At 47.0% G+C, this 14,166-nt stretch overlaps 1 protein-coding gene across 5 annotated transcripts in view; it reads right to left on the reverse strand.

The window, feature by feature from the left end:
* AGTPBP1 (ATP/GTP binding carboxypeptidase 1) overlaps positions 1-14,166 on the reverse strand; it is a 151,618-nt gene that overhangs the window by 103,009 nt on the left and 34,443 nt on the right. For all 5 annotated transcript variants that reach the window (XM_029055762.2, XM_029055758.1, XM_029055764.2 and 2 more), the window contains 2 exons: positions 10,792-10,916; positions 986-1,053 (listed from right to left, as the gene is read on the reverse strand). In XM_029055762.2, the coding sequence (XP_028911595.1) occupies positions 986-1,053; positions 10,792-10,916 (193 nt within the window). The remainder of the gene's footprint in view (positions 1-985; positions 1,054-10,791; positions 10,917-14,166) is intronic.

Here is a 14,166-nt window from a genome sequence, read left to right on the forward strand (position 1 = left end):
GTGCAGAGCACTGTACTAAGCGCTTGGGAGAGTCCAATGTAACAGAGTTGGTAGACACGTTCCCTGCCCACAACAAGCTTACAGTCTACGCCCCTTCTGCTCCTCTACCAAGTTATATGAGAGGAAGTTTACAAAGTTTAGAGGAAGTGTATATCTTTGTAGATAGGTATACACACATAGCTTTTCAGGTTTTTTTTTCCCCAAAACAAGGAGAATAGGTCCAGCACCTTAAGGTCATGATCACTGGCATACTATTATTACAAACATACTATTATTACACATATTATTATTATTATTACCTAATATTACTACACAACCCAATTCTAGATGCACCCTCTGCTGACTTTCCTGAATTACTTCTATGAATGTAGAAGGCCAATTATGTATTCATAATAACCAAGTGCTTAGTACAGTGCTTGGCACACAGTGTGAGCACTCAATAAATATGATTAATAATAATAAATACGATTAATAATCTGGATTTAAGGCAAGTCACTCCCCAACAGAACCACCTCATAATACAACGCTTAATGAGCACTGTTTTGAATCTTCATGACTTTTTAAATGCTCCATTTATTTTTTCACGCTACGGTTTCATTTTGTTCCTTGATTAGAATGGCAGTCACGCCACATTTAAATGTTTACGGCTTCGATCACTCAGAGTTATCCAACCACAAAAAGGCAGAGGATTCATTTAGAACCTAATAAGGTCCTTGCGCCATGCGGTTCTAATAACGGCCTAAATGGCTTAAGTTAAACGTATCCTTTTTTTTCATTTCACCCCAGGTCAAGATCGCAGACCAAAAAGAATCATTTTCCTACTTGGGGAACAAAAAAAATAAGAGGAAATATTATGTGGTACTTAATTGTACTATAAACTACTTTACTCTTTACTATTTCTTATGGTCTAGTGGATATAGATAGGTATATGCAAACACGCTAAACAGTCCCTTCAAAATATCACTCCCAATTCAAAATGCTTTACCTCTAATGTTGACAGAAGTATATCCACACCAGTAGACTCCTTGGAAGTCATTTCTTTTCTTGTTTTTTCTGCAAGTTAGAGAATAATATTTTTCTTACAATGCGCTAAGAGTATTTTGCTTCATTTTCCTGAAATGGAAGCATTCATTTTCTCCTGAACATTTAGGGAACAGATCAAGTTTTCCCCGGCCTAAGGGTCATATCTCTGTGCACGTGTTTGGAATGATGCTATTTGGTGGGCCTCTGTCTCATCTTTTCTCTTAAATCGTCTCCTCCTCTTAACTTTGCCAACGCTGTTGTCAATCCCACCGTCCTCCATGTCCCACCAATTCACAAACTCGGTGTCATCTTTGACTCCTCTGTCATCTACCTTCCACGTTCAGTCTATTACTTCCGATACAATTTTCCATGGAGCCTCTTCCCCTGCCCCCGCTGTTTCTTTCCACCTTTACGCACACTCCATCCTGGTACCCAACTCTCATTCCCTCTTAGACTGTACTAATAAGAAGAAGAAGATTGACCGTATTTATTAAGCGCTTACTGTGTGCCAGGCACTGGGGTAGACACAAGATAATCAGGTTGGACACAGACATCGACCCACGTGGGGCTCACTGTCATCATCCCTATGTTACAGATGAGGGAATTAAGCCCAGAGAAGTCAAGTGACTTGCCCGAGGTCAGAGAGCAGACAAGTCGTGCAGCTGGGATTAGAAGGCAAGTCCTCTGAATCTCAGGTCTGTGTTCTACCCACTGGGCAACGCTGCTTCATGCTAGAGCTATCTTCCTCTCACCCCACATCTGCTGGACCTCACCGTCAAAGCTCTCCTAAAATCCCGTCTCATTCAGGAAATCTTCCATGAACAAATCCAATATCCCCAGTCAAATGAACCCTATGGGCACATTTGGTACATATTTATTTCGATATAAATGCCTATCCACATATACACGCATATACATATATTTGTACCCTGCATTACTGAGTCGGTTATTTCCCGACATGTTCATTCCACCCTATCGATCGTATTTATTGAATACTTGCCGTGTGCAGAGAACTGTACTAAGGGCTTGGGAAAATACAATATAACAGAGCTGGTAGAGATGTTCCCTGCCCACGATGAGCTTAAGGCATAGAGGGGGAGACAGACATTCAAGAGGAGATGAGGGCTAAGTCAGGGAAGGCCTTTTGGAGAAGATGTGCTTTTAATAAGGCTTTGAAGATGGGGAGAGTGATCGTCTGTCGGGATATGAAGAGGGAGGGAGTTCCAAGACCAGAAGTAGGATGTGGGCGAGGGATCGTGGGCGGGGTGGACGAGATCGAGATACAGTGAGTAGGATGGCATTAGAGGGGCGAAGTGTGCGGGCTGGGTTGGAGTAGGAAATCAGGGAGGTGAGGTAGGAGGCGGGAAAGGAGAGTGAGTGCTTTAAAGCTGATGGTGAGGAGTTTCCGTTTGATGAGGAGTTGGATGGACAACCACTGGAGATTCTGGAGGAGCGAGGAAACCGGGGCTGAACGGTTTTGTAAAAAAATGATCTGGGCTGCATCTGATTTTCTTCTATCTACCACAGCACTTAGTAGAGCGCTGGGCACATAGAAAGCGCTTAACAAATACCGTGGGGTGGGGGGGAAACAACTATATCGGCAATCTCCTCCCTCTGGAAATAGTTCTGGGACCAGAAGGGAAGCAGCCAGGGGCAGAGGCTAAGGGAAGTAGTTCTGACATAATAATCTATTTCGATAAGTAGAGCTGTACCGTACCGCTCTCCGTATTGCGTTACCTCGACACACCAGAAAGTAAAAAGTTTACTGCCCTTAAAATGCATGTTTATTGCAGCTCGAGACAATCAGGCTCTATTATTTGGGCGTTGAATGAAAGCACGAATATTTATGTTATGAATGTTCAATCACAGCATTTCAAAACAATGATGTAGGGAAGGCAAGAATACAGCTTGATTTTCTATGTATAGTACAGATGCTTGCTCATTTGAAAAGTTGCAATTTCCACTTGGTGCAGGGCCAAATGGCAGGAAAACTTTGCAGGAAAGAAGGCTTGATTCAAATTCTTTAGTTAAAAATAGAAGATAAGTGTCTGAAATATCTGCTTGCTTAGCAGATCCTTTGAAAGATCTATAACAAACATAAGAAGTCATTTGGGGGATTTGGAGGGATGGTTGGCAAAAGTCCTTGAAATTGACTTTGAAACCCCAAAAATGCTTCCGCTTCACTTGCCTCCCACCCCCCCCCCCCCAACACACCACCTCAAGTTTTAAATCAAATCTGGGTCTCATCTATATAGAAAAAATGACAATTGTATTTCCTCTCTCCTTGTGGTTGCCTCTCATTTTTCCCCTACCCCTAAATTGCAGCCAATCTCAGCTGGCAAGAAGGCAAAACCTCAGCCCCGCATTCTGAATCCCAAAGAAGGAAGGGAGATTAACAGAGCAAAGGGTTCTACGGTCTGCAGTGTTATCAATTTTTCCAATCAGACGCCGGCGAAATGAAAGCGTTGTTAGATTTCTATCAGGAAATCAAGTTGCGCTGCCAACTATGCGACGCGGAAAGCGCTCGATAAAAACCACTGATTCGGAAAGCCATCTCGCTAGGATGATTAGGGTCGGGGCAGGAGGTGTGATTGGCCTAAGAGGAATTTACCAACTGGTCTGGCGGGGGGTGGTCCTATGGGTTCCGCCAACCCCGAGGTCAGTCGATGGGGTTTATCGAGCCCTTACTAAGTGCAGAGTGCCCACCCTGGACGTGGGGGGCGCTCCCCTGTCTTGTCTCCCGTGCCTCGGACCGCTGCTGGCCACGGGGGATTTATTTTTTTTATCAGTTTTGGCAAGAAAAAGAAAACGACGAGGAGGCCTCCTCTTTCTCCTCCACGGCCCTCCCGTGGGGAGACGGACCTTGGACGGCACGAAACCTACCGAGGAGCTGGGATATTCATTCGATTCATTCATTCATTCGTATTCATTGAGCGCCTACTGTGTGCGGAGCACTGTACTAAGCTCTTGGAAAGTACGATTCGGCAACCAATAGAGACCATCCCCACCCAACAACGGGTTTGAGTCCCTTCTCTGCTTTAAATGGAAGGAAAAGCGCTTCCCCGCTCCAGAAGCTGGGCTGACGAGAATAACCACTGTGGTACTCGTTAAGCGATTACTATGTGCCAGGCACTGTACTGAGCGGCTGGGGTAGAGACCAGCTAATCGGGTTGGACACGGTCCCTGTCCCACGTCAGAGGCTCACAGTCTTAATCCCCATTTTTTCTTTACAGATATGTACATGAGTGTTTTGGGGCGATGAATAAGGTCAGAGCAACGCAAAAGGGAGTGGGAGAAGAGGAAAGGGGGGTTTAGTCAAGGAGGGCCTCCTGGAGGGGATGTGCCCTCAATAAGGCTTTGAAGCAGCGTGGCTCAGTGGAAAGAGCCCGGGCTTCGGAGTCAGAGGTCATGGGTTCGACCCCCGGCTCTGCCGCTTGTCAGCTGTGTGACTGTGGGTGAGTCACTTAACTTCTCTGTGCCTCAGTTACCTCATCTGTAAAATGGGGATTAACTGTGACCCTCACGTGGGACGACCCGATGACCCTGTATCTACCCCAGCGCTTAGAACAGTGCTCTGCACATAGTAAGCACTTAACAAATACCAACATAATTATTATTATTATTATTCTTATTATTGAAGGGGGGGAGAGTAACTGTCAGATTTGAGGAGGGAGGGCGTTGCAGGCCAGAGGCAGGACGTGGGCGAGGGATCGGCGGCGACAGAGACGAGATGGAGGCCCGGTGAGAAGATGAGCATTAGAAGAGAGAAGTGTGCGAGCTGGTTGTAGTAGGAGAGTAATGAGGTAGGAGGGGGCAAGTTGACTGAGTGCTTTAAAGCCGATGGTGAGGAGTTTTTGTTTGATGCAGAGGTGGATGGGCAACCACTGGAGGTTCTTGAGGAGTGGGGAAACATGGACCGAACGTTTCTGTAGAAAAATGATCCGGGCGGCAGAGTGAAGTATGGACTGGAGTGGGGAGAGACAGGAGGCTGGGAGGTCAGCGAGGAGGCCGATGCAGTAATCCAGGCGGGAGAGGATGAGTGATGGGATTAACCCGGTAAAAGTCTGGATGGGGAGGAGAGGCTGGGTTTTAGCCATGGTGTGAAGGTGGGACCGACAGGATTTAGTAATGGATTGACTACGTGGGTTGAACGACAGAGAGGAATCGAGGATAACGCCAAATTTCCGGGCTTGTGAGACGGGAAGGAGGGTGGTGCCTGTTCACTTGCTCTGTTTAGTTTTGTTGTCTGTCTGCCCCCTTGTAGACTGGGAGCCCATTGTTGGGTAGGGATTGTCTCTATTTGTTGCTGAATTGTACTTTCCAAGCGCCTAGTACGGTGCTCTGCACGCAGTGGGTGCACAATAAATACGACTGAACGAACGAATGAACGGTGCCATCTACAGGGATGGGAAAGTCAGGGAGAGGACAGAGTTTGGGTGGGAGGGTGAGGAGAGTGTCGGCAGCGGGGACTCAGGCTGGGGTCAACTGCGGGGATCAGCTCCAGATTCAGCCGCCATTTTGAAGGAAAGCGCACGCTCGTATCCCCCGTCCTCTCCCCGCGAGCGACTGCCTTCCCCCTTTGGGGCTTCATGGCAAGTCCCGCCTCCCTCGTCACTGGAGCCTCCCCTCCACTCAATCAATCCATCCAACCACTCGATACTGTTGGACTGGGCTCTCCCAAGCGCTTAACACAGAGAGCGTTCGATAAATACCACTGATTGATTGGTTGACATGGTGGGAGGGGGGGAAAAAACCTAAAACAAAAAAACAGAACCGGGAAGGCATTATCAGAGCCCTCTGAAAGGCATGGAGGAGAAAGTGTTTACTGCAGCGTTCGCGTGCAGACACGCAGGCCTCTCTCACTAAGCCACAGTTTGGCTTAGAGAAGCACGGTGGTCAACAGGAAGGAGCCCAGGCCTGGGAGTCAGAGGTCATGGGTTCGAATCCCAGCTCTGCCACTTGTCAGCTGTGTGACTGTGGGCGTCACTTCACTTCTCTGTGCCTCAGTGACCTCCTCTGTAAAATGGGGATTAAGACTGTGAGCCTCACGTGGGACAACCTGATTACCCTGTATCTACCCCAGCGCTTAGAACAGTACTTGGCACATAGTAAGCGCTTAACAAATACCAACATCATTATTATTATTATTATTATTATTAATCCCAGCTCCACCACCTGTCTGCTGTGTGACCTTAGGCAAGTCACTTCGCTTCCACCTGTCTTCCAGTCTTATCCCCACGTTTGGGGAAAATGTTCCCCATCTTTTCCCTTCTAGATTGGGAGCCCGTTGTTGGGTAGGGATTGTCTCTTTCTGTTGCCGAGTTGTAATTTCCCAGCACTCAGTACGGTGCTCTGCACACAGTAAGCGCTCAATAACTACGACTGAATGAATGAATGAAACGTTTGGATCATGCGCCTTATGAACGGAACAGACTGTGCAGGGGATGGGCTCATTTTCATGGTTAGAACTGTTAGTTCAGAAAAATGAGGGGGGGTAGTGGGTCACGCCATGCAGTGGGACGGGCAAGGGCAATAAGAAGCAGAAGAAGAAGAAATGCGATATTTGTTAAGCACTTACTATGTCCCAAGAGCTGGGGTGGGTACAAACAAATCAGGTAATTAATAACAACATCAACGATAATAATGGTTACTATATGCCAAGCACTGTTCTAAGCGCTAGGGTAGATGCCAGGTTACCGGGTCGTCCCACTTGGGGCCTCACGGTCTTCATCCCCATTTTACAGATGAGGTAACTGAGGCTCAGAGAAGTAAAGTGACTTGCCCAAAGTCACACACAGCTGACAAGTGGCGGACAAGGTCGGACACAGTCCCCGTCCCACTTGGGGCTCACGGTCTCAATCCCCATTTTACCGATGAGGTAACTGAGGCTCAGAGAAGTGAAGTGACTTGCCCAAGGTCACGCCGCAGATATGTGGTGGAGCCGGGATTAGAACCCACGACCTCATGACTCCCAGGCCGTGGCTCTATCCGCTACGCCGCGCCGCTTCTGGGCAATGGCTGAGGAATATCGAGGGAGATACTAATAGTTATAACAACACCTGGGGTATTGGTGAGGGGCCGTGTGTCAAGCCCTGTTCTAAGCACTAGGGTAGATACAGTTAATCCGGTCAGACAGAGTCCCGGTCCCACATGGGGCTCACATCCGAAATAGGAGGGAGAACAGGGATCGAAACCCCATTTTCCAAGATAAGGAAACCGAGGCCCAGAAAGGTTAAGTCGAAGCTAAGTCAAGCCCGCCGGCCCTGGAGCGCCAAAGATTCTCACAAGTGCCACAGGCCAGAGCGGAGAAGCAGCACGGCCTAGTGGAAAGAGCACGGGCCCGGCCCTCGGGGGACCGGACTTCTAATCCCGGCTCTATCGCTTGCCTGCCGTGTGACCCTGGGCAACTCGCTTCGCTTCTCTGGGCCGCGGTCTCCTCGGCCGTAAAACGGGGGCCCGATCCCCGTTCTCACTCCCCGTTAGACCACGGGCCCCACGAGGGACGGGGACCGGGTCCGACACGAACGCCTCCTATCTGCCCCGGGTCTTGGGGCAGTGCTCGGAACACAGTAAGTGCTCAAATTGTAACGACCGTAGCACGTACGGGGGGTGGGGGGGACGGCGCAGCCTGGAGGTCTCGACCGATCGCTACGATTAGCTGCCACGCCTAACGGCCTGCTGCCATTTGCGTGGGCCGAGGTCTTGGGGCAAAGCTACGGGTCGTTTCTAGCATCTCTTAGGAGATGAGAAAATGTCAAAACTCCCTCTCTGGCATAGATCCACCTGTGGCACGGCCAATTAATTGAATTTTACAGATAATAATAATAATGTTGGTATTTGATCGCATTCGCCCTTGAGAGAACCGAGGACCCGCAAAACTGCAAATCTCTGTTCTTTGCTGCCATCTTGCTAACGCTTAGGAGAACTGAAATTGGAAACGATACGCACAAATGACGGCAAAGATCGGGAACAGCAACACAGTCACCGAAAAGGAAAACGGGTCATATTCTTCACGCTTAAATGAACAGTTAACCATGAGCCAAAACCTACTGAAAAATGTTTTCGATATCTACCGCGAAGGATAATTTAAAACAATTTAAATGCAATTGGCCCTCGACCCTCAAGGGCTATTCTCTCTTCAAATTTAACACTCCGCATTAACATCTTTTAGAAATGAAGCTCACCTAAGTTTCTTGGAGAAAAAAGAAGATTCTATCCAACAATACAGCTGCCAAAGAAATCCCCAAAAATGCCCCCATAGGAAGGTATGGGGAAAAAAGAAAAGTATTATAAATCTGTTGTATTTAGTAGGACATGAACCCTAAAATTTCATTGAAATCCTGTGTTATTTGGTAGATATACAGGCATCTCTTCATTCCCTGCTTTCACATTAACTACCTCATTTGATCTTCACGGCATCCTTGTGAGAAAAGGAAGGCAGAGGCTAGAGCATTACTGACTCCATTTTGCAGATGGGGAAACTGAGGCCCAGAAAGGTTAAGTGACTTGCCCGAGACCAGCCAGCAAGCAGTGGGCAGTACTAGAACCCCACCTCCCAGGTCCCCGCCCTGGGCTCCTTCTGTTGCACCAAGCTGCCTTCCACCCCAAATCAATGAAAAGAATAATAATTGCGGTATTTGTTAAGTACTTACTACATGCCAAACACCGTATTAAGTGCTGACCTAGATACAAAATCATCAGGTCCTACCTGGGGCTTCACGGTTTAATTAGGAAGGAACAGGGATTGAATCCCCATTTTGCAGGTGAGGGAACTGAGATCCAGAGAAGTACAGTGACTCCCCCAAGGTCACCCGGCAGATGAGCGGGCGGAGCTGGGATTAGAACCCAGGGCCTCTGACTCCCAGACCTGGGCTCTTTCAACTAAAACATACAGTGCTTGGCACATAGTAAGCGCTTAACAAATACTATAATTATTATACTATTTCCCTAAAAACCCAAAGGCCTTTGCTGAGGGGGGGGTCCACCATCTCCTCTCAAAACCAGGCAGGTAACAGTTGGGTCTTTATTTACTTATCTATCTATTCATTTATATATATTGATGTCTCGCTCCCCCTCTAGACTGTGAGCTCGCTGTGGGCAGGAATGTGTCTATGCGTCGTTACAGCGTACTCTCCCAAGCGCTCAGTACAGTGCTTTGCACACGGTAAGCGCTCAATAAATACGACTGAATGAATGAACTTCACACATAATCAATCCACGGTATTTACTGAGCGCTTACTATGTGCAGGGCATAGCATTCAGAGCTTGGGAGAGGACAATACGACGGAGATGGTAGACACGTTCCCTGTCCCCGAGAAGCAGCGTGGCCTAGTATCTAGAGCCCAAGCCCGGGAGCACTCCTTTAAGCCCTTATCCCACATTCTTCCAAGACGCGAAGGACACAAGACTCTGCCACTTATCTGCTCCGTGACCTTGGCCAAGTCACTTCACTTCTCCGGGCCTCGGTTATCTCATCTGGAAAATGGGGATTGAGACTACGAGCCCCACGTGGGACAGGGACTGTGCCCAACCCTATCTGCGTGTATCCACCCAGTGCCTGACACCTAGTTAAGCGCTTAACAAATACCATAGTCATTATTATTATTATTATCATTAGAGCTCAACCCGGCTCCTAATGGCTACAGCTCTACGCTGCAAAGATAGGTCTGTTGTGCAGCATCTGGGCCCTGTTCTCCCCAACCCCTTTTTATGGTATTGGTTCACAATCTTAATCCCCATTTTCCAGATGAGGTAACTGAGGTCCAGAGAAGTTAGGTGACTTGCCCGAGGTCACACAGCAGACATGTGGCAGAGCCAGGATTAGAATCCAGGTCCTTCTGACTCCCAGGCCCGTGCTCTAACCACTAGACCACCCCGCTTCTCCCTTTTGCCTCCTTGCCTTTCGATCCTTACGACACTGGGGCTCAAAAATAGCTGCTCCTTCCTTGACAGCAGCACGCCATGCTGGCCTATCTCTGGCAACTGACCCCCAGTTTTCAAATAATAATAATAATAATAATGGTATTTGTTAAGCGCTTACTATGTGCCAAGCACTGTTCTAAGCACTAGGGTAGATAGAGGGTAATCAGGTTGTCCCACGTGGGGCTCACGCTTTTAATCTCCATTTTACAGATGAGGTAACTGCGGCAAAGAGACGTTTAGTGACTTGCCCAAGGTCACACAGCAGACAAGTAGCAGAGCCGGGATTAGAACCCACACCCTCTGACTCCCGAGCCCGGGCTCTTTCCACTAACCCACACTGCTTCTCATTGATATTCATGGGACGGAACACTGTCTGAGGCTCTGTATTAGTGTCCTTTTTGTTTGAATGCTATTTGTTAAGCACTTACTCTGTGACAAGCACTATTCTCAACGCTGGGATAGATATAACTTAATTGGGTTGGACACAGTCCCCGTCCCAGCTGGGGTTCAGAGTCTAAGTAGCTGGGAGAAAAAGATATTGAAAATGCTTCCTCAGTCCTCTTTGCTTATAAATCGATACTGATATGCAATTCGCGGGGATGAAATCATGTCCCGTGTTAAACCGCTTTTCCTGAGGTATTTTGATTTTTCTGCATCTCAAAAAGGGGATTATTCAAATCTTTATGTTTTAACTAGAGTATTTTTAATCGGCATGTATACCCGGCAAAACTCTCCTCGTCCAGATAATTAAATCAAGCATTAACAGAAATAACGAGGACAGTGATAGGCCAATCCAATTGTCATACAAAATGCGTGGGCTTAAAATAAAAAGAAAATGCAACTTACCTTGACTTTGGGTCAGATGCAAAATCTTGGCTGTCACACTTCTGGCATTATCTGAATCCTTAGCACCTGAATTAATCTTCTGCAGTTGAGCCAGAAGAGTCAAAATCCGTGAATTATTAGCATGACTGAAAAGAATATCAATTTGTGATCAGGCTTGATTCTGCACTTGTCCATTTTAATTACTTTTTTCAAGAACCATATCAGATAAGAACGTCCAAAACTTTATCGTTTTCAGAGAACATCAATTAGCACTTTTCCCATCATCTGACAATTCTCAAGTTTCCTTACATTACTTCAGATTTCTCCATGTACATACTCTATAGTTTCCATGAAAAGAGATTCCTCTCTAGTAAACAGTATAAAAACACCGGATGAAAACGGAGGCTTTGAAAATTCCATCACTAACCTGTTACTACAAAAATTAATTTTTACCTATTACTAATTATTCTCTGGTCTCACAGGAGTTTGCGCACAAGTCAATTATTCTTGAGTGTCCATCTGATTCTATTACTGACTCTTGAACAACACTCTTAAAGAAGAACTGTAGTTAATAGTTTCAGTGTGAGTGTTCAGGCTATTAGGAAAAGTCAGGTTACTACAGGCAAATCTTAAATCATGTAGGATTTTTCATCCGATACCTGTTTTAAGAACTAAACCGGTGAAGGGAGACGAGTTTGGAAAAAGCATTGTTATGTGGCAGGGAAGAAGAGCTCAAATACTATCTTAAAACTCGACTGTGTAGAAACCGATTTATTTGCTGTGCCACTAAAATGTTCTAAAAAACTGAAATTATTTTGAAAACTGACTTTTCATACTTTCATTTCACTGAGAAGCAGTATGACCTAGTGAGAAGCAGGGTGGCCTGGTGGATAGAGCCCGGGCCTGGGAGTCAGACGGCCCTGATTTCTAATCCCGGCTCCGCCACGTGTCTGCTGTGTGAACTTGGGCAAGTCGTTTCACTTCTCTGGGCCTCAGTTCCCTCATCTGTAAAATGGGGATTAAGAGTGCGAGCTCTACGTGGGACAGGGACTGTGTCCAACCCGATCGATTTCCATCTACCCCAGCGCTTAGAACAGTGCTTGGCACACAGTAAACACTTAACAAGGACCATTATCATTGTTATTATTATTGAGGAAGGTTTCTGTTTATTGATTTGTGTCAGGTTTTGTTCTTTTTTATTTTTATGGGATTTGTTACATGCTAGCTATGTGCCAGGCACTTTACTAAGCACTGGGGTAGATACAAGCTCATGACGCCGGACACAGTCCATATCCCACATGGGGCTCAGGTTCATCTACTTAAACTCAAGTCTCCCAAACGGGAGCGTAGTGACCATTTGCCTGGATTTAAAAAATCTTTTCCCCATCTGATCACCCCAAAATGAACCTACCCACCCTTCAAAACCTGGGAAAATTGGTTTCAAACAAAAAAAGTTCAATGTTCCTTTAAGTACTAAAAAAAAGAAACAAAAAGGCCTCACAAAGTAACTTTATACAAGATAGATTTGTCAAAAGGAACCTCCTTCTTCCCTCCGAATTGGTATCGTAAAATATTTTCCTTTCCACCGCTAAATAAGTGTCAAGACAGCTATCCGAAGAACACTGGAGGGCAGCACTGTCTTTGGAAAGATTTTAGAAAGCGGTGAATACATCATGTGCAAATCAAATTTAGGCCGTGAGTCTAAAATTAAAGGCAAAGAAACGAAGGACTTGCAACAGCTGGCTCACGTACAGAATCATCCCATTTTAGGATTGTTAAGCGATAGCCAATGCTCTGAGAGTCTTTTAGACAACAGTTCTCCTCTGAAACTGGAGAACGCGAGACTCTCCAAAGTATTTCACCAAGAGAACTGGGTACATATGAACACATCAAGAAAACAACGTGGATGAATTTATGTTATCTTCGATGGATCGAATTTATTGAGCGCTCACCCTCAATCCTCACCCACAATGAGCTTGCAGTCCGGAGGGGGACAGGCATTAAGATGAATAAATCACGGATAGGAACGTAAGTTGCCGCGGGGCTGAGGGAAGGGTGAATATAGCGTGCGAAGCCAAGCGCGAGGGCGATGCAGAAGGGAGCGGGAGAAGAGGAAAGGAGGGCTTAGTCGGAGAAGGCCTCGTGGAGGAGATGTGTTTTTAATAAGGCTTTAAAGACGGGAAGGGTCATTGTCTGTCGGAGGGAGAGCGTCCCAGCCCAGCAGCAGGATAGGGGCAAGAGGTCAGCGGCTAGGCAGAAGACATCGAGGAACGGTGAAAAGGTTAGCGTTCAGGAGCGAAGCGTGTGGGCTGAATTGTAGTGGGAGAGCAGTGAGGTGAGGTAAGAGGGGACTGAGCGTTTCAAAGCCGATGGTGAGGATGCAGGGGTACCCACCGGAGGTTCTTGAGGCGTGGAGAAACACGGACTGAACGGTTTTGTAGAAAAACGACTCTCCCCGTTGGGGCTACGTCGCGACTGGGCAACGTTTCTGACCAAAGAACCACCTCCGGCTATCTGGGAGGGAGACTGAAAAACGGCAGGCTCCCGTGACAGCAGAGATCGTAGGGGCTACCAAGGCCACCACTTGCCGGGTCCCGCGCTATGGCACGGCAGTGGTCGCTTCGGCCACGAATGGGTCTTGCGCATAAAGAAACCCGCCTGTCTGCCTCGCTTCTAATGCAACTGGCCAGGATGAGAGAACGTGAATGGGGCTGCACAAACCACTATCACTATCATCGGAGCCCGAGGATCTGGGTTCTAATCCCAGCCCCACCTCTTGCCTGCCGTGGGACCTTGGGCAGATCACCTTTACTGGTCTGGACCACGTTTCCTCGACTGTAAAATGGAGGTTAACTATCCGGGGGGGGAAGTCACTTCACTTCTCTGGGCCTCAGTTACCTCATCTGGAAAATGGGGATTGAGACTGCGAGCCCCGCTTGGGACAGGGACTCTATCCAACCCAATTATCTTCTATCTACCCCAGTGCTTAGTACAGTGTCTGGCACATTTGTAATCACCTAACAAATACTATTATTACCCATTCTCCCTCCTAGGTAGAAAGTGAGCTCCATGTGGGGCAGGGACTGTGTCCGAACTGATGATCGTGTATCTACCCTAGTGCGTAGCTCAGTGCTTGACACATAGTAAGCGCTGATCAAATATCACAATTCTTATTATTATTATTATCGTTGTTATCGAAGGTCTCCACACAAGTTCACTGCCCCGAAGTCTGGGGGCTGAGGCTTCACTGGCTGCTCCCCACAGGAGACGCCGTCCTCCTCAGTAACTTCAGATTATCAAAGGGAGGTACCCTATCTAAAAATATGCTCACATTAAGTTTAAAAAAAAAAAAATTTCAATTCTTCTGCTCTCATCCATTTACAACATCTCTTTAAG

Source organism: Ornithorhynchus anatinus, chromosome X5 (genome assembly GCF_004115215.2).
Source record: "Ornithorhynchus anatinus isolate Pmale09 chromosome X5, mOrnAna1.pri.v4, whole genome shotgun sequence".
NCBI classification, from domain to species: Eukaryota; Metazoa; Chordata; class Mammalia; order Monotremata; family Ornithorhynchidae; genus Ornithorhynchus; species Ornithorhynchus anatinus.